General features: G+C 40.5%; 3 protein-coding genes across 9 annotated transcripts in view; 2 read left to right on the top strand and 1 right to left on the bottom strand.

Annotated features, from left to right (window-relative positions):
• Positions 1-779: 779 nt before the first annotated feature.
• On the top strand, positions 780-8283 carry gnpat2 (glyceronephosphate O-acyltransferase 2). The gene is made up of 16 exons (XM_008398013.2): positions 780-933; positions 2280-2480; positions 2577-2753; positions 2878-3007; positions 3130-3257; positions 3863-3938; positions 4062-4213; positions 4444-4574; positions 5317-5558; positions 6011-6262; positions 6340-6419; positions 6642-6782; positions 7039-7138; positions 7236-7329; positions 7452-7513; positions 7645-8283. The coding sequence occupies exons 1-16, from the start codon at positions 922-924 to the stop codon at positions 7695-7697; spliced, it is 2031 nt and encodes a 676-aa protein (XP_008396235.1). The 5' UTR covers positions 780-921; the 3' UTR covers positions 7698-8283.
• A 3332-nt stretch (positions 8284-11615) lies between these two features.
• Positions 11616-14995, top strand: fam228a (family with sequence similarity 228 member A). The gene is made up of 6 exons (XM_008398012.2): positions 11616-11834; positions 13136-13321; positions 13402-13479; positions 14163-14357; positions 14500-14593; positions 14721-14995. Exons 2-6 carry the CDS (start codon positions 13142-13144, stop codon positions 14822-14824), a joined length of 651 nt encoding a protein of 216 aa, XP_008396234.1. The 5' UTR covers positions 11616-11834; positions 13136-13141; the 3' UTR covers positions 14825-14995.
• Positions 14996-15086: 91 nt separating this feature from the next.
• Positions 15087-24426, bottom strand: part of itsn2a (intersectin 2a) — a 32857-nt gene continuing 23517 nt past the window's right edge. For 4 of the 7 annotated variants that reach the window (XM_008398003.2, XM_008398011.2, XM_008398006.2 and 1 more), the window contains 16 exons: positions 24188-24221; positions 23957-24078; positions 23308-23404; positions 22947-23138; positions 22679-22723; positions 19723-19844; positions 19510-19616; positions 19096-19279; positions 18900-18998; positions 18639-18806; positions 17817-18029; positions 17616-17737; positions 17442-17524; positions 16793-16876; positions 16533-16706; positions 15087-15734 (listed from right to left, as the gene is read on the bottom strand). In XM_008398003.2, coding sequence (XP_008396225.1) covers positions 15583-15734; positions 16533-16706; positions 16793-16876; positions 17442-17524; positions 17616-17737; positions 17817-18029; positions 18639-18806; positions 18900-18998; positions 19096-19279; positions 19510-19616; positions 19723-19844; positions 22679-22723; positions 22947-23138; positions 23308-23404; positions 23957-24078; positions 24188-24221 — 1998 coding nt within the window. In that variant the 3' untranslated portion in view covers positions 15087-15582. The remainder of the gene's footprint in view (positions 15735-16532; positions 16707-16792; positions 16877-17441; positions 17525-17615; positions 17738-17816; positions 18030-18638; positions 18807-18899; positions 18999-19095; positions 19280-19509; positions 19617-19722; positions 19845-22678; positions 22724-22946; positions 23139-23307; positions 23405-23956; positions 24079-24187; positions 24222-24426) is intronic. The other 3 variants (XM_008398004.2, XM_008398007.2, XM_008398009.2) reach the window with 1 other exon arrangement.

The raw sequence follows: 24426 nt of genomic DNA, 5'->3' as shown, positions 1-24426 counted from the left end.
TACAGGGAATGGTTTTTTTTGTTTAATCTATAACAGAGCTGTAGGTGATCTCAACTTACTCATCTGTGTGACACATAAGCATTAAATTATATTTAAACCAAATGGATTTTCATTTAGTTTTTTTATGAATTCATACTTTTGCTGATTGTTTCCAATTAAAAATTGTGGTGACATGACTATAATAATTGCTATCTACCAGCAATGGGTCATGCATCACTTTTTGTTTGTTTTGGTTTGATCAAGGATTATAATATTCTCACATTACATTAGGCGACAGACCCAAACTCAAAATCAGGACCACAACCAATAGAAACTGAGCAAGCCTCTGGAAATCATGGAAGTATAAATTACAATGCAACAGAGATTGAAGCTACTTGCACTTATTTTTGACAAAACGTATCCAAAAAGTGGAATATCAAGCGATATAAAATTGTGTACGTAAGAAATTAAGGACAGGACCATATGAAGGGGTGAATGCAGCACACCAAAGATTATCCTCACAATAAAAACTGATTTTTGAAATTAAAAGAAAAAAAAAAAACCTGTAATTTGTCCTCTGGGTTTGTTGGCCTGTGATGGATAGGTGACTTTCCATGGTTTCTCTAGTCTAGCCCAATTACAGCTAAAGTTAATCACCATTGGGGTAAAAGAAGATTATACTGTGATTAAGAGAAACACCTCCATCTTGTGGACAATTACTGGAACTACAACTCCCTCAGGTTTTTCCAGGGCAAATAAAGAGCTGCTGGTTTCAAGCGGCCGGGGAGGAGTTTCCGAAATTCAGTAACTCTATTGGCTTGCGGCTCATGTTGCTGCAGCTGCAAGGTACTTGCTGTTTTGTGTGAAGTTATAAAGAGACAAAAACCGAAAGTCATAAAAGGATAGCCCACAGCAGCAGGGAAGGACGGATTTTTGTAAATAATGGCAAACACGGTAAGATACCTCATTAGTATGGCATTAATATGCTCTTGTATTCAGCCGCTACGCTAGCCTTCGGCGTTTTACTGTTATGTTTACACGAACTTGTATTTCTGAAGAGAGCAAAAGTAATGGTTAAAGCCGCGAAAACAAATAAGCTGTTAATAGTGCAGAACGGGGTCGACTTAAGCTGCTCAAACTTTGGCCCACTTGAAGTTGCTCAGTGTTTCTAAGCACGCCACTTGTTGCTTAATAGGCAGCTATTTGGGTCATAGTACAGAACTGACAAACCTTCTGGGTTTCCTCGACAACCTTAATGCTTTATTAACACCAAGGAAAGGTTCAGTTTACCCCCCACCTGTCCCTCCGCCTAATAATCCTAAAGCTGTGCTAATTATTTTCTCAAATGCTTTATTGCAACACATTGCCCTACAAAAACGATTTTTATAAGTGTTATAATGTCATAAAAGTAAACTTAGAAAAACCTATAGCATCAGGCGAAAATAAAACGGTGCAAGCGACTTTCTCATTTCTGATTGTCCACCAAAATACATCATGGAGCACAGCGAGGTAGTTATATCCTCAGTTATTTGAACTATAAGAAAATTAATTTCAGTAGCTCCATTCAAAAAAGCAGTGATCTTAGTCATCATAGAGTGGTGCGATGCCGATTTGGTTTAATTCATTTTGATGATTATGGCCTAAATTGAAATTCAGTTTCACTGTTTGCTGGCCAATCAAGCAGTGTTCCCATAGTGATTAAACCAGGCATTGATACTTTTGCCAACAAAGGCAGGTGCCAAGTCCTGCTGGAAATGAACTTATCGACATCTTCGTGGACTTTAGAGTTAATAAAACGCAGTGAACTAACACCATCAGATGACCCCCAAGCCATCACTGATAGAGGAAGCTTCACACTGTACGTCAAGCAGTTTGGATCCTGTGCCTCTCCACCGTTTCTCCAAACTCTTTTCACCTTGATTTCTGAATTTAGCGCAACGCATTCTTGCCTCTGTAAAGAGGAATTTGGATCAGTGAACAGCAGTCCTTTTCCTCATTAGCCTAGGTAAGACACTTCTGACAGTGTCTTGATCAGAAGTGGTATACTACAAGAAATACAATTAAAGCCCATCTCTATGCAACTTACACCATCTATTTAGCACTCTTTCATCCTCATATTGTTGAGTTTTATTGTATTGTTTGTATATTTGTTCCTTCCACTCAACTTTTCTGTAATAACCAAATCCATATGTTTTCTACAAGCTCTTTTTGCCTCGTACGTATTTTAAATATGATCATAATGTTGTGTTACGGTTGTTAAAAGTAAATCATTTTAACACAAACATTATTCTCTCCTCCAGTATAGAGTCTTGGATAAAGTCCGTCTGCAAGATGAAGAGGAATTTGTAGACATCCTGGAGGACAAGAGGTACTGCAGTGACTTGAGGTTTGCCTTCAGGACCTTTAGTCCTCCACCGTATAAAGGAGCGCCCGCCTGCTCCTCTGATGAACTCAACCAAGCCGTGCTGGAGTCTCAGTATCTTCGCTACGTCATAAAAGAGGTGCGATTGAGCAATCCGAAAAAAAAAACGCGTGAAGAGGGACGTTGCAGCAACATCAGGAAGCAGTCTGACTTCAACCCTTCTTTTCCCGTGTAGGTTGCTTTGGAGACGGGGTCATCCGTGGAGGAAGTGAGAGACGAAGCATGCGGGATTATGTGGGAAATGTCTCAAAACTTGCAGCTGAGGTTCATCAGGCTGTTGGGATTCGCGGTCAGAAAGGTGTTCAAGAGAATCTTCAGTGCCATTTACGTCAACATGGAAGGACTCCAAGTGGTGAGAATGAGATGGGATTAATACGCCGAATACCAATTTTTCTGGTTCACTCACACTATACTCATCAGTTGCAATATCAGACAATATGTTTTTTTTCTTCTTGTATTTCTTTTCCTTTTTGCAGCTTCAACAAGCCACTCAAGAGTGCCCCGTCATCCTGATGCCCAATCACAGGAGTTACATTGATTTCCTGGTCGTCTCCTACATCTTGTTCAACTACGACATCCCAGTGCCTGTAATTGCTGCTGGAATTCGCAAGTATCTATTCAGTTTGGACCGCTCCATTGTAATTGGAACAGTCAGAAATGATTCCGACAAGCAGTCTCTCCGTTTTCTTATCCTGTTCCCTTTTGTCTTTTTTTTTTCCTCCTTAAAGCTCTAGCAGGGATGAAGATTGTAGGAGAGATACTGCGTCGGTCGGGGGCTTTCTTTATTCGACGTGCCATTGGCTCTGACAAACTCTACTGGGCTGTGCTGTCGGAATACGTTCGAACAATTGTCAGAGTAAGGCATATGATGATTTGGCGGATGATGTAATGTCAAGCTGCTTTAACTACAGTTCCGTTCAAAAATAGATGTGACGATAAAGCAGACAGGTAGCGCTTTGTTAAACTAGTTTGTTTTCTTGTCTTTTTTTAATGCCAATTGGGCCTTAAACATACACCGACATTTTTTAAGTTGACATGAGGTTCCAGAGGCTTAATCTTGGCCTCCTTTAAGAATAATTTTCCTGTGGAACACCAGATTTTTCTCCAGGTTTCAGCTGTCTGTCCCAAACCGCCCTCCTCATGAAAAAAAGAACATTAGTTAGGATGTTCAAGAACAATCCGGTTTCCACTCTCTATTCAAGTTAGGCTATAAAATGGAGACTTCTGGAAAACTGCTGTCCCGATTGAAGCCTGTTTTGCATTACCCTGAACTTGGAGAGTAAACCAAGACAGAAGTTCCTGCTCCAACATGGACATCTTCGAGCTATAACTAAGATTTACCCACAAGGGAGAAGCCCATGTTTGGAACTGTTTACAATAAGTTTATACCGTATTCACATTTCAGTTTTTCATGTTATCCGCTAAAAGAGGCAAACTAATATTTTGAAATGTCTTCTGTAGAAAGGATTTGCCCCTCTGGAGTTTTTCGTGGAAGGTCTGCGGAGTCGAACGCTGAAGTCCCTCCCACCGAAGTTAGGTGAGCTCACATCTGTCGACGTCTTAATATTTTTTCTTTTCTTTTCTTTTTTTTCTTTTTTTTTTTTTTTTTATTGGATTTTTTTGGTTCCAAATGCATTATGGTATCCGGAAATGTCTGCAGGTATGATGAACATGATCCTGGAGCCATTCTTTAAAGGCGAGGTGTACGACGTCACCTTGCTGCCCATCAGTATAAGCTACGACCGGGTGCTGGAGGAGTCGCTGCTCGCACACGAGCTCCTGGGTGTCCCCAAACCCAGAGAAAGCACCGCGGTATGACCTGTGCTATTTTTATAAATCAATTCAGCTCTCGGAATGTATTTTCTTTAAATTCCTACAGTAGATTTGCAGAAGATCACCATTTATAAACACAGATTCATAGGGTGAATATAACACCAGCTTGTCTGTCGGCAACTATCATTAGATCTGGTCTGAGATGATGCACACTGCACGTATCTGCAGTTTTTTCCCTTTTCTTACGATTGGACTCATTCTCTCTGCAGGGTCTACTGAAGGCCAGCAGAGTTCTGCAAGAGAATTACGGCTGCATGCACGTGAACTTTGGCCGTCCCTTGTCTGTCCGACGGCTGTGTGAGGGCAAGATAAATCGCTGCCAGTACAACCTTACACCTAGGTAGAGAAAATCACCTGCTGAGCACATGTAGTTCACTAGTGACCTGCAGTATCAACAGATTTTTAAACAAAAAATACATATTTTGCATATTTGTTTTGCTACTTCATAAAAAAAAAAAAAGATTTAAATAAATTGTATTTAACAGACCAAAACAAAATACTGCATAATTTTTGTGGCGTAAAGACAATAGTACTGGGTTTGTAATTGAAAGTTTGAAGGCGTCCTATTTACTCTGTTTATTTCCTCTGAGTTATTAGGCTGCAATTGTGGCTTTAAGTCTTTTACCCAGAGACTTAAAAATGATTGAAATCTTTGCACAAAATAGGTTAGTTTCAGTCAGATTAGAAGGAAAACATAAATTTTTATGCCTTCCTACTATTTATTACCAGGACTGGATGTAGGACTGGTCTTTTACTGGGTCACACTAGAAATGACCTTTTCTGCAGCCTCTTTGCAATTGTTTTTGTTCGTAATTACGACAATAGTTTACGGATTCTCCTGCCTGACCTGTGTATGTTTTTAAATTTAGAGCTCAGACACAACAAATGGGTTCTCTTGTAATGTAACGTTTAAACATATACTGTATAAACCACCTGAATGTCCAAGAAACTGGGGTAAAAAAAACAAAACAAAAAACATTGGTATACTATAGTAGCTGAAAAACTGTAGTCATTTTAAGTTTTAAATTGGCTGTAGTCAAATATGATGATTTGTCTGATCCAGCTCTGTTCCCATTGTTCAGGGATCTTCCTCAGAAACCCAATGCAGAGGCCCAAGCCTGCGGGAGCTGGCTGGCTCATATGATCGTACGGCTCCAGGAGGAGGGCGCTCTGACCAGCCCCTGGTCTCTGATGGCCTGCGTCTTGCTCCAGGTTCCTACTGCAGTCTTAACAGAAGAGGGTCTGCTGTTTCACCAGCTCACAGAGCAAACCCTCTGGCTCAGGAAGCTGGCACTGGATTTTAGGGCTCATCTTAACTGGCCTGGTGGGTCTAAGATGCTTTTTCCACATATATTCTGCAAATTTTATTGCCTTTTATGTACATGTTACTTGCGGTAAATGCATTTGTAGGCTTTTTGACTTGCGTTTTCCTTCGATGGCCAGTAGGTGGCATTTGTTTTGGCATGTGATGGTGGAACACTTTCAGGACAGACGGGTTCCTTGATCTGGTCTGAAGTAGATCAGACAGATTAGATGAATGTGAGTTGGCACAAGTGCTCACGCTCCCTTAGAGCATATTCAGTGGATTAAAGCACTTGTAGTGATTTAGGACTAATGCTAAGAGTGCAATACCTAATCTGTCCTTTTTTTTTTTTTTTTTTTTTTTTTTACAAGTGTCCAGCATGCACACATCCAGTGACATGAATGACCAAAGTAACTTATTATGACATGCAGGTTACACTTTCTTTTTTCTTTCTTTTTTTTTATTTTTTGCAGAAAAAGTCCCAGATTCAGATGTGATGTCTTCCACCATGGCTCTCCATCGATCTGTTGTTTACCGTAAAGCGGGACGTGTCTACTTGACGCGAAACGATGAGCTTGAGCGGAAACACTCGATAGAGGAAGACATGATGAGGACGGCGGCTGCGTTGCTGATGCTGGCTTCATACAGGAATCAGTGCCTGCATGTTTTTGTGCGTCCTGCGCTGCTTGCTTTGGCCATGAGCATCACAAAAAGCACAAAGAAAGGTGGGGAGGTTGAAAAGACGTGGCATCGTTTACTTCTTATAGTAACTCGTGTAAATAGCTCATTGTTCTGTTCACAGATGAGCTCCTCACATGCTTCTGCTTCCTGCAAGAACTTTTCTCCAACGAATTTGTTTTCATTCCTGGCCAATCTTCTCAGGTAAATCCCCTCGTTGTCAGCTCAGGTGTTAATTATTCTGTAAATTAAAATGCTTGTTATTAAACTCAACATTTTTATTAAATGACAGAAAGTCAGTTGATGGGGGAGGAAAAACTCCAAAGATTTCCACAAATGTTGTATCAAACACTGGTTATTTTAGTGTTTGCTATTCTTTTTTTTTTTTTTTTTTTTTGAGCACTTTTTTTTCCCCCCAATATGTAGGACTTTGAAGAGGCATGCTCTCTACTACACAAATGTAAAGCAGTCCATGTCGGTCAGTGGGAAGTGACGGATTCAGACACGGGGCCGGAGGTGTTGTCTTTCCTGCAGGAGCTGCTGAAACCCTTCATAGAGTCGTATCAGGTGCCCTTTATAATCTGTGTTGCTTATTAGTTAAATCAATTCAAAAAGTGAAACACACAGGTTAAATGCACACAGTGATATACTTCAGTTTTTTTTTCTGTTCATTTTGATTATTTATGTTTGTCTCATATATCCCAAATTCTTTTTTTTTTTTTTTTTAAGTAGAATGTTATGTTGAAGTGATCATGGTCAGCAGCCAAAATGCCTGAGGATCTGTGTTTTTTTGTTGTTGTTTGTTTTGTTTTTTTATGAGTAGCTGATGTTCAGATTCCTCTGTGAGGAGAGAGACTGTGTATTCAGAGAGAAAGACTTCCTGTCTGGTGTGCGAACTCTGGCTACAAAACTCATTGTCTCAGGTAAAACTACAAAATAAAAAAAAGTCCATAAAAATGACAACTGCCCTCCAGCTGCTTACAAATCAGTTTAATTTTACATTTTTTTTTTTTTTTTTAGGGGAACTCCACACCTACGAAGCCCTCTCATCGGACATGCAGAAAAACGTTTTGTCATCGCTGCGGAGGCTGGGGGCCGTCACTAAGATAACGATGTGAGTTAATGAGATCAGGCCCTGAAAATATGTTTTATTTCATTTAAACTTATTTTATTTGCTGGTTCAGAAATTGCTTTATTACAGCAGTTACTCAAGTTTTTATTCTTGCCTGATTGCAGATCTGAGAATAATGAATATAAAGTGAACAAGTCAGCAGTGAGAAGAACTGGAGACATGCTTGGTAAGCGTAGTAAAAGCCTTTTTTCTTTTTTTTTTTTTTCTTTTTTTTTTACATTATTGCCTTCACGGTCACACCACCAAACTACACCCTGACATCTTCTGGGTGTTTTTTGTTTTTTTTTCTTGCTGCAGCTGGAAGAATCCCTCTGCAGATTGTCCAGGCTGCACCTGATGCCAGACTGTAGTCTCAGCTGGAACTGATCCATTCTTATCACCGATTTCTGTAATGATCAGAAATCAGTGATAATTTCGGCTGAGTTCTGCTCTTCTGTGGCCTCTACATATTTTTATACCTCCCTGCTAATGCCAGAAGTGTAAAACTAAACTCTCTACCACTGTAACTGAACAATTGCTGCTTAAACACAAAATGGGGATAGTAAGTCAATGAAAACATTGGAATGAATACATCAGTTTTTCATATTTATTAATCATGTCATGTTTAATTAATGTTAGTCTTTTTATTGTGATTTAAAAGGCCCATGTTTTTACTCTAATTTTTTTCACCATGCCAAATTGTCAGAGAACATATATTTTAATAGTAAAGCTTAGTGAATGTAAAGATGTGTGAAAATGCTAGTTTTTTTTTTTTTTTGGTCTGATAAATATTTATAAAACTGACACAAATATATCCCAATTATTTTAACAAGGAATTAAGGATATTTTAACCAGTATTCTCTATTATTCTTTAATTTTCTTAAATGTATGTGTTGGATTCATTGTTTGACTGTGAATGAAAAACAGGGCACTTTAAAAATAAACCGGATTAATTAAGCCAGTCACTGTAGAGGTCTTATTGAGTTGAATGTTTCATTGTGCTTTTAGTTACTTGACAATGAACTTTTCTACTGTCAAATTCTGCTTTGTGTGAATTGAGGTTGAGGTTGATAAATCTTGTGCAAGTTCGCGTTTTTATAAATTATGGGTGAGCGGCGACTTTCCAGAGGCTCTTAAACTGGATTTAATCTTCATTAAATAACTTCCAAAACCAACTGAAAAGCCCATGAGATGACGTTCTGCAAGCAACAATCTAGATTTAAAGTGAACATTGAGTATTTTTATAGAGATCTCAACTTTGACTTTTGTTTGAGAGATTTATTTTCATTTCAACAAAATCGAAACGGGTATAACAAAACGCACCATAGGTAGTGGTCCTCTTCCATAACCAAGTAAGATGGTTGACTTCAACAGTAAGTTAAAGCCAGTGGTCAAAGGTGTCCCTCCTATCGGATCAAACCCATCAAGTGTACCTTTAACCCCGTGACCAGTTCAGAGAAGGCCACTTAAGCAGACAAAAGCTTATCTGTACACAGGTGGCACGTCCACCTTGATGCGTAAAGCGCTGACGGGGTCCTGACAGAACACCGAGATGTACTCCAGCACTTTGCAATTCAGCTTTTTCTCGCTCTCCTTGGCCCTGACCCGCTCCTTGTCCCACCTCTCCTTCTCGCCGTTCATCTGGGAGAAGAGGTTGATCTGGATGGTGCGCAGCGTCGCGGCCAGGATGTAAAAGCCCCCCTGCAGCATGTGGCAGAAGGCGGCGCCCACGCTGAGCGCCGCGCCCATCAGGTTGGGCACCGTCTCGCACACTACGCACAGGCCCTCCAGGAAGTGCAGCGTGCCCTTCTTGGCCAGCGGCTGCTGCTGCTGCTGGCCCTGGTGAAGGTATCCGTGCTGGAGGGACGGACTCTGCTGGGCATGACTGAGCAGATACCGAGCGCAGTCGGCGAAGTGGGTGGCGGCCCTGCGCAGCGGGAGCAGGGCCAGGTACAGGTGGCAAGCAGCTTTGGTGAGAGCATGGAAGAGCAGCCGCAGCTCAAGCACGGTGTTACCTGGAGATAAGACGGGAGCCGGGTCAGCTGGAGACTAATTTAACTCTGTGACTAGTGTCACAAACCATTACAAACAGTGTGTGCTCCTGGATTAAAGGCTGCTCAGACAAACCCACGCAGAACAAAACGACCAATATTACAAACTTAAAAGAATTCACAAATTTTGAGGTTTTTTCCAACAAGGGTGTTTTTTTGTTTTTTTACTTGGCTAATAACTAACATTTTAAAACTTTAAAATGTGATGACGTGTTCTTGTTCACCTATTCTAGTCACATAAAGAGGAAGCACAGATCCACTGCTTGTCAGCTCTGGATCAGATGGTCGCTGAAGTTGATTTAATCACAATAAACCCCATTTATAAGATTAATTTCTTTGTTTTACCTTCTAACACCAACGGTAACTGCAACCAAAGTAAAGTTTGACTTTACGGCAGCAGCCTCGCCACATATCTAAGTAAGTAAAACTCTCGGATGTCTACCAACGGCTTCCACCTACCGTCTATGAAGCAGACTATCCAGAGTAGGGCGATACTCGCTGCCAACCAAGTCCACCAGTCCATGTGGCCTCCCCCCTGTCCCGTCCCGGATCCACCAACAAAAAAGAAAGTAAGAAAGAGGTGAAAAGATATGCTGTGACCTGGCCAAGCCCTGCCCCGCCTGTCTGTGCGCAGTTAATACCCAAACATGTCACAGGCGCTTTCTCTGAAGGTGTCCAAATGGTCACCTAATAAGAACTCCTTAGCATTAAGACCTTAGACCTCCTGCAGGCTGTCTCGACTGCCTGCTTTTGAGGCCTGCAGCTCTGAAGAAGCTTCAAGCATGAGTTCTATCCTTGTTGTCTCCATTCTTTTAATGTAAAATGATCTGCTTTTGTAGCTAAATAAAAAGTATCCTTGCACATTTGAATGTCCAGGACCCCAGGTTCGGTGTTAGAGTATTAATGTTGATGTCTTGAAGGTGACCTCTTGAGTTCAGTTCGGTTCCCAGGCTGTGCAGGCATATCCTTTCAATAAATCTCATTAAAAAGTACTGACAAATTTGAGTCAGTCTTTTTATTTATGTGGAGACAGGCTGGTATGATCATCTCAAAATGATAAACATCAACATCAATTTATCAGCTTAACTTGCTGATAAATTGATTCAGTGGAACTACGTTAAGAGCTCATGTAAAGAAATTAACTGTTGTCACGTCACATGTTTGTGAAGCTCGTCTAAGAACAAACCGTTCATTAAGAACAAACCATGCATTAACTCAGTCACATAGTCAAAAATTTTCCTCTTAATCTCTTTCAATATTTTCGGCAATGGGATGTTATTTATTTTTGTTAAGAAACTAAAATTGGGGGATGATATATTAAAAAGGCATTTCTAAAAGTGTATTGTGAATGCCTTTGCTTAAGGGAAACGGCAACCCTGCTGAAAAAAAATTGAATGGCATAAATTTGCTGGATTATTTGAAAAATTATATTCTTCAGTAATTTTCTTCAAAAGAGGAATCATTTCAGATTTATTATACATCATTTATTTGAATGATTATCGTATGCATACAACTAGTAAAAACAAGAAGTTTAGTTTCTCAAAAATAGTGTTGCAATATAGGTGTTTCAGCCTAGACACAATCACTATGAAATGATGCGGACTGCTATTGGTTTTGTATTTGGTTTATTTTAGATTGTTGATCTTCGTTCCTTTCTTTGTGTTGAAGAGCTTAGTTTTTTGTGTTCCCAGAGTTTTGGTTTAGATTCTCATTATATCATTAGTCTTTGGTGTTTTTCTGCAGTTCCCTTATATGGAGGGTGTAAGGAAAAGGAACAACAAACAATACAAATTTCTGCTTTTGTTTTTAATTATGTCAGTTTTGGTCCTCCATACCCTTCGTGTGTATTTCTCTATTTACAATCTGGCCCAGGGCAGCTGCGCGGTGCCTACAATCCAGCAATCAGTGTGTGAATGTGTGTGTGAATGGGAATGGCTAATTTCATTGTAAAGTATCTTTGAAGGTCCTGGTTCTATTTAAGTCTCATGTCATTTCATGTCATTGGTAATTTTCCCTCAACTCCTCTGTTCAGGTTCTCTTTCCAGCTGCACTGCAAAGTATTCACACCTGGTTTATAAGGAAGCCTATATAAATAAATGTACAATTTATTTATAATTGTACATTTATAATTGTACGTGCCTAAACACGGACGCTTTATGTAAACAGGTCCAGTTATTATCCACAAACATATTCCAATAAGGCCCAACCAGACTGAGACGTTCAAATTCAAAGCCGTTTCGGTGCGTTCCGCGGTCGTCATGGTAACGGAAAGCCTCAGGTTGGTAGGACACTTGGAGGCTGAAGAGAAGCTTGGCTCCCTCCTCCTTCCTATGCAAGTTAAAGTCTGCTCTCTTGGAATAGTTAGAAACCCATAAGCTCTAGGATGTGTGAGAATATTTAGGTTTAATTCTGCGACAAAAGACGAAGAGGAGGAACACTTGATTGCTAGTTGAAACGGTAGGGCGTAACGTTCGCCATATTGTGAGTGGCAAGTGCGCTTCCTGAACAAATGAAACTCTAAAATTGACCTTTAACTACTTTTCGATGAGTCGTTTTTATGGACAGCATTTTGTGTTCATTTTGGTATCAGTCACTGGCATTGAAGTTCAACAGTATTAGCAAATAAAAATGAGAGTGCAACCATTTTGAAATACCATGTGGTTAAAAACTTGAACTCAACTCAATTTACCTCGGAAAATATTTCAAACCAGTTAATTGAAATTATTTTATTAAATACCTAAATTGCATTGTTCTTTTGTTTAGTCAAAACTTAACATCAGTTTTATTTTTATTTTTTAGGATAAGTAAGATATATTATTTTCCCTTGTCCATCGTGATATGAAGCAGAATTAATTTCCATATTTAGGGTGGAAACCCTAAATATGTTATGCAGAAAAGTAGGTTTTTTAAATTGCAGCAATCTAAAAAGTGGAAAGTGTAGTGAGATTATTAAGCAAAAATATCACAGAACCTTCAAGTTTTTCAGCAAATAGCAGAAAAAGATTCCAAGGCAATTTCTACATTTCAAAATGATGATGCTGAAAGTTGAAGGTTCTGCAATCATACTTTAACTTTCTGAATATGTATAGTCTCACTGCACTACCCACTATAATGTAGCGTAGTATTTCATGTACTTTGATGCTCATTTTCCACTGCTCTAACTAAGAGTGCAAGCCTGTAAACTCAACTAATAATTTATCACCAGTCTGCGAATGTCAGGGAGGCTGTGTGTGTGTGTGTGTGTGTGTGTGTGGGTGGGGGGTGAGGGGGGTATTCTAGATGAGCAGCTAAATGAATAAAAAAAAAGATCTTAGGTTTCTGAGGGATGCTTCAACTTATGTTGGACTACAGGAAGAAACACACTGTCCTTATACACTTATATTCAAAACTGCATGAATTCTGTGAAATAACATTCATGTTCAATTGGCAGTATTTGCATAGCAACAGTAAGCAGATCATGTTTCCAGGCTGTGATGGGCTGTACCTGTTGTGCTGACTCCAGCTCTCCCCTGAGTGATTATGTTCCATGTTCTGTGAGATCTGGGTGGCACTCATTCAGTGATGGATTTATGTTTAACGATGCCTATTTTTCATTCCTCTATTTTGCATCTTTAAACTGGATGTGGTAGCAAACCGCTTTACCTGTAAGCCACTGACTAGGTTCTGCTTATAAACAACTGAAAGTATCCGGATATTTAACTGATCCCTTTATTTGAAAGCACTGACAGGCTACCTAATTCATACAAATCATGTTTCAGGACCACATGGCTGCTGTGAAAGGAACCACAGGACGGGGTTGGAGTATAGCTCAGCCGCGAGTGAGGGCAAAGAGCAGTCCGGTGTGTATCAAACCGGGAACATGGAATCTGGTCCCGTCTTTTTGCGGGTCAAGGCACGGCTTTAAACAGGATCAGCTCTGTCATCCCTCCTTCAGGCAACTGCAGGTACTACATTCATACCAGCTTACCGTTCCTGTACACATAAAAAGCCTGTGTGTTTTCTCACTTCTTGTGTTGCTGCTTAGGCCAAGATAAAAGCGGAGAACGAGGAAGTACAAGAATTACTTCAGCCTTTATCGAACCGAGACAATGGGATCATGAAGGTAAGGCATGGCGTACGATGCCTTGAAAATGTTTCGTTTGAACTGACATTTCCAGACCAACACATAATTGTGAATTGGAAAAAAAAAAGTGAAACATGGTTTTCAAAAATATTTGGCAAAAAAAAAAAAAAAAGTCTAAGAGTTAAATGAGCATAAATCTCAGATTCAAGACTCAGAAATGTCCATAAACACTTTTCATTCAACCAGTCTGAGTCTGAGCTGTCTTGTAAAGAAGAATGGTCTACGATTTCAGTCTTAAGATGCCCCAAGCTGGTCAAGGCACAACTATATCACTTTCTGTGCTGTAGTTGCACAGAAAGGGGTTCTACATTTTAATTGGACCAGGGGCCTGAATACAAATACATAACACACTTTACAGATTGCATCTTAACAAGCAGCGGAATGCCTGCGTTCCGTTTTTACATCGGCATTTTTTCAGGGTTAAGGTGTCAAAAAAGTTGGTAAAGGCATGCATCGTTTTCCTTGTTCATGACAAACGTCCTACTTCGTTTTGATGCATCACACAGATTGCACCCAAATACAGAGAAGCTTGTGTTTTTAATACAACAAAACATACAAAGAGTTGGAGGGATCTGACATGGTTGCATACTATTCACCTGCTCCTCTCATTCTGGCTGAAATCTCCCTGTTTTTTTTGTTTGTTTGTTTGTTTGTTTTTGTAGGAGATAGAGTCTTTCCTGACTCAGACAAACACAGAAGAGCTCAGGAAGAGGGAGCTCAAACACAAGCGCTGGACTGAACATGTGTGGTTTCCCATCCAGACCGGAGTGGAGAAACATACGGCCTCCTGCTACTTCATGGACGCCATGAGACACCAAATCATGCACAGTCATTACCTCCTACACTGTCAATCTATGGTGAGGATCCTCAGTTTTTCACTAGCTGCCTTTAAGGTGAACTCAAGTGTGGTGATCACTAAAACATCCTTCTGTCATCAACGACATAAAGAGACTTAAACACGCAGTGATGCGACATTTACATTCTCTCCTCCATCCATAGATAAGAACATCAGGCTCAAAGGAGATGCGCCAATTAAGTCTTCAATTAAAAAGAAAACTAAGAGAAAAGAGACTAATCACCGCTGGTCAAGCAGGTAACATGAGCTGTAGTCAGTTGCTAGTTTAAATAAGATGGATTAGAAAACCTAGTAAAAAAAAAAAGAAGGAATAATCATGTTATGCATTATTACGTTGCATGTTTCACCCCCCCTTTTGCTGTAGGATCTAAACCCGTCTCCAGTAAAACGTTGGAGCCACCTCAGACTGACTGCTCTTGTGCCAACTCTCTGATCTCTCAGGCTAACAGGCGTCTTCAGGCCTTATAGACTCAACTGTTTCTTGCATTCATCAGTGCTCCAGAAAAGGATGGAGTCAAGGAAATCGAAGAAGCTGCCTGGTTTTCTGGTTTGTGAATGTTTCCAACCAAGATGTCTACCGCATCTAAACTCACCCTTACCGGGGACGGCACCCAAATAAAACCTACTTGCGTTGCCAACCGTCACGTAAACTTTCATTTGAAGCTACCTCCGAGGTCTTCAAGAGTCAAATAACTGAACTACTTGGCAACAGTGAAAGGGACAAAAACTGTTTCATTTATTCTACTTTGCATATTTATTGGCATATTTTCAGATGAAATTCTGTTGTGTTCAGGATTACAAGTTGAAGTTGTGTGCACTGCATATCGACATGGAAGGAACTGTGCAACTACATGTATATTTGGCAGTGATGCTTGTGACATTTCGTCTCTTCTGCTGGTGATAAAATAGCCCTACTCAACTCAAATATATTGGTTAATATATTTAGTTGCAAAAATTTACCCATTTAGCAAAACTATACGGTTTTATTCAAAAGCATTTTGTTTTTAGATTTTGATTTCACTGTGAATAAGAAAATATTGGCAATTTTTTTTTTTTTTGCTACATTTAAGACCGGAATCGGTTATAAAACGTCTTGATTGCTAATGAAAAACACAGCAAGGACAGCAGAACCCAGACTATTTAGCTGAATAGTTTACACCAGACAGGCACTTTCAGCACATAAATCTCCTCTGTCAATAATCCAAATGTCAGATATCCAACGGGGCTCATTTGGTTGCCTCGTACAGCTGGAGGTCCAGTTTGACCGACACTTCTCCAGTTGGGACTTCGTGCAGGAGCAGGCGACGGGTTGCCGCTCCTTTACTCTCCATGTCTTTCTTTATAGTCGCCACAGGAACCTCGGCGCGACCCAGGAAATCTGAAGAGAAAGACATCTGTCACGTCAGTGAGCGGCTTCAGACTTCATCGTCATCAGCTGCTTCTAAATCTCAGCTGATTGTGAATATTTGAGGCTAGCAGGGTGGATGTTTGATTCATTTTGGTTTAGAACAAAATTGGCGAAAAGACGAAAACAGTAACACATAAAAATGATCTGGATGAGTTTGAGACTCATCCAGAATCACCTGCACATCTCTTTTAAATGTAATTGTTAATGTTAAGGTAATACTACGGTTTAAATGACTTCCTATTTGTTTTTTGAGCCAGAATTACTTTACAGTATTACTTTTGTACAAATAAAATTAAATGTGCCGCATTTATTTTTGGCGTAAGCTTTAAAATAACCATAATTAAACATACAGTTTCAAATACGTAAGTACATCCACTCACAGACCAATAATCTATTATTCGGCTGAGATCAAACAATAAGAGTTTATTAATCTAAATCACATTTACCAGCTATAATTGACAGTTTGTACAATAGCAAAATCCAGTCAAGACAACACATACATAAACTTTAGATTTGGACAACATCATATTTTATGGCTTCCATTTTTTATTTTTTTTTAATAATTTAATTTTTCCATTTTGAGAAATCTTTAATTATTCCAGGATACAATTAAAGGAAGTATTTACATATCTAAGACAAAAGTTTAATTATTGCTGCTTTCAAGTTTGTGTTCTCTCTAGAAAGTACCGCTAACTTAGCAGTTAGCTGCTCCTTTAACTAGAAAACGACTGAAGGCCGACACATCTTGTGTTATCACACATCACTGACCGTCGGGTGAGAATTGGTCTTTCTCGAACACAGTGATGCTCAGGACGTCCTGGTAGATGTCTTTGATGAAGAACTGACAATTGAAGTTCCACTTTGGGTTCAGCGTGTCCAAGACCGGCCGCGACGTGTAGCACTGAGCCCCCATGGTCAGCTCACAGTATGGATTGCTCTTACCTAAAGAGGGAGGTCGATTTCAGCTTCTTTTGACGTTGATTATTAATCGACGGAAACTGATTTGCCTTCTGTTGTTTCTGTCTCACCGTTGGGCTTGCAGGCCTTCAGCTCCTGAGCTTCTATGACCGTCACCAGCAAGCGACCTATTCCACTAGACTTTAAGGAGCGTGCTGAAAGGAATAGAAAAGGATTGGCGTAAACAAAGGACACATTTTGCTCATTGTGTAGAACGTGTTAAAGCAGGTTCTTATATCAAGCAATTCAGGCTTAGAGTTTGAAGAGTTTGGAGTAAAAGCTATATATGTCCATTACAAAAAACTCTAGTAAAGGAATTTAATCTTTGTGTATTTTTTTAATATTTTAATTCATGTCTTTATATTGGATTTTCTCAGAACTCAGTAACTTTCAGTCTTTTTTTTCAGTCAGGATGGTATTTGCTTATGAGGTCTGTAAACAGATTTAACCGTTTAGTTAAAATGTCATTTAAGGAATTATAGATTTTACATGTGCATTAAAGGCAGACTTTGCAAAACCTGAGACTGTGTTGGAACAGAATCTGACAAAAGTCTTCAAGAACTTGTTGCCTTGTTGTGTTCAAGTCAGTAAAACTTCGATCTAGTCTTCATTCACACAACACTCCTAATATCTCTTAAAATTGTGAATGCTTCTGCAAGAATCCCACTCGAGTTGAGCATTCAGACAGATTGCAAATGCGACCGATAGTATGTGTTTAACCTTGGTATGCCTTCTCTCTCTTTTTCTTCTCTGTTTCTATGAAATGTTCAGAGGCTGCTTTAATTTTCTGGACCCACGCTGTCCTACCAAAACAAAGAAGACGTGTTAAAACCCACGGTATCGTCATTACTGCGGGTCACAGTGCTTTGCAGAGCAGAATCCGCTCATGAGTACCTCTCGCTTAAAGTCTCCGTTTTCAGGGTGTAGACGCGGTCAATGTGCGAGACGTGAAAGAGCGGCTCATCGCTGGACGGGTCCGCCGGCATTTTTACCAAAACCTCATTGAGAAACAGCGGCTGGGAAGACACACAATGTGTAAAACAACAACAACGAGAAAAACCCTCCCTCTTCAGAGGCCTTCCCTGCAAGGCGTACCGTCTTGTAGATCTTTAGCTGTATGTTGGTTTTGGGGCTGAACAGTTTTTCTGATCCTGAGGAGGAGAAGGGCTTGGCGCTGTGTGTGAGGAGGAGGAAATCATTGAAGAGGAAAGACCAAAGCTCTCTGCTGCTTTTGGTTTTGAACAGCCGACCACTGTGGAGCAGCTTGCGGGGCCCGAGGCAGTTGGTCAAAGAGCTGAAGACCAGGTGCTGCAATACAGATGGAGAGAAGCTTATAGGTGACCTATTATGCTCTCTTGAACAAGTTAGGATGGGTCTACGGGCTCTACAAAACTTGGTCATTACATGTTTTGCACAAAATCCTTCTCAGATAATGAGATTTTAGTCTGCTCAGTTCTTTCCATTTCTAGTTGCTTCAAGGTCGCTTGTCCCTTTAAATTCAAATAAACTGCGGGTGACCACACCCCTCAACTCAATGTTTTACACTCGCACGTGAAAACGGCTGCAAACAGATGTGCAATTGTACAACTATACATCTTGAAAAGCAAAAGTGGGACTTCCTGCACACCAACAACAAAGCAGCAAGGGGTTTTTTGAATGGGAAGTCAACAATATAACATTTGTCTTTTCCAGCAGCCATTGTACAGTGTACACATGAGTAAAACCAGCTGACCAAATGTGCTGGAGCTCCGCTTGGCTTGCTAGGTGATGGGGCTGGGCTTCGCTCGGGTTGCTAGGTAACGGCGCGGTGCACGTCAAATGTGAGGTTTTTCCAGACACCGAAAAACATTAGCTCGTTGCCCCCTTTAAGCACTGGCTCGACAAAGACACGCATCTGCCACGTTTGAGTGGGCTTACCTCTATAGGACCCTCACACTGAATGTGGTTCTGTATCCACTCCAGACGGTCAGCATTCTCCTTTTCTCTGACCGCCTCGTTGACCTGAGAGCACAGCTCCTCGGCTCGCTCCAGGGCTTCTCGGAGCGGCTCGCGGTCCTCGTGGCCGTCTGGAGTGTGCTCAAGGATCTGAGCGACGGGAAGACAACAAGGCGCAAGGTTACCACAGGAAGTGAAGGAGAAAGGAGAGAGATGGCGATAAACAGGATGTGATGAATGTACATTCTTTATGAGCAGAGGGTAGCGGGTGAGCCTCTGCATGGGCTTCAGCAGGAAGCTGGACAGTGGCATTCCTTTGCAGCGGTAGTTTGTGGCAACCTTCTGCTCAAAAAGGAGGGAAAATATTAGAAAAAATAGATATCATGAAAAAAAACAAAAAAACATTTGCCCCTGTGAATCGAATGCTCGTCATTTGTACCTTGAGGAAATCTTTGAACTCAGGCTGGCTGTGGGTTTTGGCCTGCAGGAGAGCGGCAGCGTTGAGCTGGGAGGAGCAGAAGCAAACGTACGGCTGCATGTGAGCGAGCTCCGAAGCCAGCAGGTCTCCGATCAGCTGAACCGGCATGTTCTCTCCTCCCGTTTGCTTGCGTTCACGCAGAGCACTGGAGCACACAAATGGTGAGGATGCTTTACACGTTTTGCAGATTCTGTTCTTCAACACGCCGGCACCTCGCAAAAATGTGTTTGTGCCGCTTGGAAGTTTTGTCACATCTTTCCACGTGACCTACTCGAACCTCTGGGAATTTTGTGTGAGACTCCACCACAACGGAAGACTTCGAGGGCTACAAATACTTTCATAAGGCTGCGTTAGACTGTGACACGTGGTACCTACTTGAGCAATCTGGTGTTGCACATTATCAACTCCCTCCAGTTGACAAAGATCGTTGCCATCTCGGCTTCTGTCAGGCGACCTGACTCGGACATGGGCTTGTGGAATACCTGAGCACCCGTCAACAGTCCAAAAAGTCAATTAACCCATTGTAGATCAAGAAATTCAATTAGTCTAAAAAAACAAACAAACAAAAAAAAAACATTTGTTTTGTACCTCTAGGACCAGCTCCAGATCATCCACATACGTCTCCTCAGTGTGGAAGAGCTCATGAATATAACCCTGTCTCTTCCTTTCCTGAGGAGTCATTGTGTCCAACGTGATCAGGTCTGCACACCCTGTTTCACACACACACGCAAACGCATGCACGTGCAAATACACACAGATTCACACAAGCATAAGAGGTGGACGGCACACAGCAAAGCACATAAAAACGCTCCACAAACACACGTGTCAAAATCCTCTTTTATTATCAGTCCTTTAATGTTGTATTTACAGCTGCCGCGCTGAGTGAGGCACGTTGTAGCTGCAGCGCACGAACGAACACAACATACGAAGCGACGCTAAAAAGGGTGCTACCAAGAAGACTGCGTTAAATTAAAGCACCTCTCACATCGGAGAGCCCTCTCCTGATGATTGCATAGGGGTAGATGAAAAAAAAAAAAAAAAAAAAAAAAGTAGCAGAAGAAATGAAGCAAAAAGAGCCGCGGAAGACTCAGCTGATAGCTCAAGTCTCTGAGGTTCAAACTTGGCAAAACTTACACTGAAAGGCAAGCGCTGTCCTTTCAGTGTCTACGATGTTGCTTTGTACGCTTATGTTTTTTTTCTCTCTCTTTTTTTTTTTGCTGGTGATATCACAGTTGAGTACTTGAAATTGAAACTACTATGAAGCAGTAATGCAAATAAGAGCGCCTAAGAACTGAGTCTTAAAAATACCATTCAAGAAGTTGCAATGTGGCAGCGAGGAGGCGGTTTGAACAACAGTGAATCTTCTCATTGGTCCAGTTCAGCAAAGTTTAGTGTTAGTGCAAGAATTATACCTCTATTATACCTCTAATATACAAGCTTAGTGTAGAAAACTAATTACTTATGCAGTATATTTAATACCTTGCGGCTAATTTCTTCCAGATCCTTTTAGAGTTCGGCCCAAAATGACCCACATGGATAACAGAGTTTGATTTATTGTTACTTTCGAAACTGATCTTTAAGTTTATGGCTAAAATGACATAAATGATCATATTTCGGAAGTATTTTTTACTTTCTCCTCTTTCCCTTTTAACAGTCTGTAAGGTATTGTTACATTTACATTTGTTTTATTGAAGTCCTTTTGGGTGCAAACTATTTTTGAGCTTTTGATTTGAAAAGGAATCTATAAGTATTGCATTTTTAACAACAGATATAATAATAAATGTATTAATAAATAATCAGATATATTTGCCACTCATTTATATCATTCCGAGTCATTAACGAAATGGTTCACTAATTTAAAAAAAAATCCCCAACGAATCAAAATTTGGCATGTACATTAGTGATTTTGGGCCTAACTGTTTTTTTTAATTAAAACTAGACTTTCCATATTTCTGTGCTAAAGGTACAAAACTCCCTCCACCCCTGCTTGTGTCGAGCTGCCTCCACCTCACACTCACCCTGCATAATTAGTGGAGGGAAACAGGAGAAAGTGAAGGGCAAGAAATCAATAGTCTAACAGGAAAAAGTAAGAAGCAAAACAATCAAAAGAGGAATTGTAACAGAGGAGGAGCAGAGGGCACCACAGTCCCAAATAATTCAAGAGGAAAGTGAGGAGCTGGGCAGTTCTGCTCTCGCTGGCTGCCGGGTTCCCTTTTGCCTCAGGGCTATTCGCTCAGACAGGGGTGGTGGTGGTGGTGGTGGTGGAAGGAGGGAGGGAGGGGCAAGACAGAGGAAGAGGGGAGGAAGAAGAAGAAGAGAGGAAAACCAGCACTACTGTCCTACAGAAGGAGAAAAAAAAGTGGATGAAGTAGAGGAGGCGGGGAGATGAGTGAGATGGAAAAAAAGGGGAAGAGAGACAGCAGACGGTTAATATCGTTTTAATATTAATGCATGAGTCTTAACATGCACATGCATTAATAATGCATTTCTGGAAATGTAAATGTTGTTACTAATCATTACGAGCTGGTGCGTGCCCATCTTTTATCGCCTCTCGTTTCTGCGCCGTAGCGCAGAGCGTGTGTGTGTGTGTGTGGGGGGGGTGCGTGTGCGTCCGTCAGGAAGACATTCATTAAAGTGAAAATTTCATTGTTTTTAGCGAGCGTGGCTTTGACGAGCTCAGCCTAATTAAATGTCAACTGTGTTCGCTCTTGTTAACAAGAAATCTGCTGCGGTGGGCGAAAAACACACGTCCTATGAATACTAATTCGAGCGCGCGCCGCTCATTAAACAGATGCCTAAGCCCAGCCACAGCATCTTGGTAAAATATTGAGTTTGCTTCATTTTGTCACGTCACAACCAAGACCTTCTTGTGTGTTTTACTTATTTGTGGTACATCATTATGAGCTGGAAGGAAATGGACACAATTTCAAAGACACGCTTCATTTTCCTTCCGTTTCAAAATTAGGTACTGCTTTGTCTGGACCGATGATGTAAAATTATGTTACAAATTGTGATTGTAATGTGTTGAGATATATGTAAAAAAAACAAAAAAACTCCAAAAAACCAGGTAAAGAAGTTTGAATATTTGTAGAAAGTGCTGCATTCATAAATCAAAGCTGCATGTCCAGTGGAATCACCGCTTCAATTAAATTTCCAGAAATGTGAGCGAAATGATTAATGTGGCAAGTTATCAGTGATTTTGTGATTTTTCTTCTTGATTGATTGTCATAGTAAATTGCAAGGAATCTAAAATTATAGAAATTACATTTAACTTTTTTGCCCAGAGATCGATGAATTTAAAGAGTTCAAGAGACTCGTGGCAAAAAAGTTCATCATGAATATGTTGTATTATTCCTTTAAATGATCTTTGAAGCAGGATAAGCTTAAAAAGCCCGATTCCTCCTTTTTCCCAAATTTGTTACTTGCAAAGGTTGAAATTACTCATTAGTTTCTGCAACGATCGGCGAGAAATGTCTGGGATCAGGCCTTTTAAGCGCCGGAGAACACCAACTCCCTCTGCGACGGAATAAAAAATCTGGCTTACCATGACCATCTCCAGGCTCTGGTAAGGATGAGGAATTTAATGTACCTGGATCAAACCAAGGTAACCGATAAGAAAGCAAAACTTTCAACGTGTTTCTCTGTATTTGCAGCTTTTGTTTTCTCATTAGAGGAAGCTCTCGCACAGCTGCTGGTGTCAATTACAGCTTTTTCTCTTAAACGCTGCGACAGAAGAAACATTTTTCCCACGAGAATTATTTGTTCAAAAGGCAAAAAAATAAATAAATAACAAAAGCATGAGTTTTACTTACACTGCTGGCTGGGGTCTGACTCTGTTGTCATCTTGACGTAATTGGTGGGCAGCAGGCCCGTGACCCCGTTGGTTTCACCTTTCCACCAGTCGGGGTTGGTCTTGTCGAGGATGTTGATGAGCTGACCCTTGGAGAAGCTCAGCTCGTCCTGATTAGCAGCACCGTAGTCATACATTGCGATAACTTGGCACACTGGGATACACAGGAGGGAGAAACACGGCGTGTTAACGAGGAGTCAGCTTACAAGGAGGGAGACGAGTGCAGGTTATATCAGACACATGCATTTAGGAGTAAACTCAACGTTTACTCCTAACACATCACAGCAACACATCTTTTGGGTGCAGAGTGTGGTGGCAGTCACCTGGCAGAGGGGAGAGGCAGGTCTTGGTGCTGGACGGTCCCAGAAGCTTGACGTGGGACGAGTGAAACCAGCCTTTCTGTCTCTTTTTGCCCCGAGCCTGGAAGTATGAAAAATAGAGACCAGGAGTCCGTTTTTTTTCTTCCAACAGCTTCATCTGTTTTGGATTCTAAATGAAAAATGAAATTCTTTACAATTTCAAAGGAACAAGAAATCAAAAATGTATATCCCAAATATGTGTGGGTTCCTGGTCAGAAAAAAAACTCAAAATATTGATAGTGAAAGATAAAAATATATAAAAAAAATAATTTGGTGAAAAATATGACTTAATTTTTCAAAAAACGTCTTCACAATTTAAAAAAAAAAGAATATTTATTAATTTATTATTTTCTTTACTTTTTACTTATAATGATTAAAGCAGCAACATACACTGAGCTACCATTGGCTATCAATGAAATTAATGACTGAGCTCGTTACACAGTAGAAAAACAAACAAACAAAAAAGAAAACTATGATAATTAGCCACACCAAACTCACTGTGCAGCAACCAGAGGTAAATGTGATATTTAGAAAAAGTCTTTTGGTTAACAAACACAAAAATATTTATACACAGTCATATTTAAAAATAGGATCCAAGTCTGTGACGTCTGACCTGCAGTTCCCCGAGCCACCACCCGGTGGAGTTTTTGGCTCTGACCACAATCAGTTGTCCTGGAGACAGAGTCAGCTGATAAGCTGTGGGGGCCTCTGTGGCAGTGACAGCCTGAACAATCTCTGGTAATCAAGCAGAAATATCCAACAATGAAATTAAATCAACATTTGTCCACCTGACTGTGTTTGTCTTTGAGTTGAAGTGGAACAGAGCGAAAGGCCGTTTCCTCACCGGGTTTTTTGCTTGAAACTCCGGGTTTTGATGCCTGAAATTAGTTAGCGAAATGATAAAATAAAAGGCGTTAGGATATAGCAGTAATGTGTAGGAAACGACTAATCTTAGATTATTTTTTATTTATTACTAAAAACATTTATCGTGCAACAAAATGTCTTAGTTACAAAAAAGAAAATTCATGTGTATTTTATTAACATTTCACGTCAAGAATCAAAATAAAGAATAAAACTGTAATA

The sequence above is a fragment of the Poecilia reticulata genome, linkage group LG21 (genome assembly GCF_000633615.1).
Source record: "Poecilia reticulata strain Guanapo linkage group LG21, Guppy_female_1.0+MT, whole genome shotgun sequence".
Lineage (NCBI taxonomy): Eukaryota > Metazoa > Chordata > Actinopteri > Cyprinodontiformes > Poeciliidae > Poecilia > Poecilia reticulata.
This window is presented reverse-complemented; position numbering and strand designations above follow the sequence as displayed.

Excerpts from the sequence above, each read along its gene's own strand:
- fam228a (XM_008398012.2), top strand. The coding sequence starts at position 13,142 with ATGGCTGCTGTGAAAGGAACCACAGGACGGGGTTGGAGTATAGCTCAG. Across the intron at positions 13,480-14,162 it reads GAGACAATGGGATCATGAAG|GAGATAGAGTCTTTCCTGAC; the intron begins GTAAGGCATGGC and ends TTGTTTTTGTAG. Across the intron at positions 14,358-14,499 it reads TCCTACACTGTCAATCTATG|ATAAGAACATCAGGCTCAAA; the intron begins GTGAGGATCCTC and ends CTCCATCCATAG.
- gnpat2 (XM_008398013.2), top strand. Across the intron at positions 3,939-4,061 it reads GTCCCTCCCACCGAAGTTAG|GTATGATGAACATGATCCTG; the intron begins GTGAGCTCACAT and ends AAATGTCTGCAG. Across the intron at positions 7,514-7,644 it reads AAGAACTGGAGACATGCTTG|CTGGAAGAATCCCTCTGCAG; the intron begins GTAAGCGTAGTA and ends TTCTTGCTGCAG.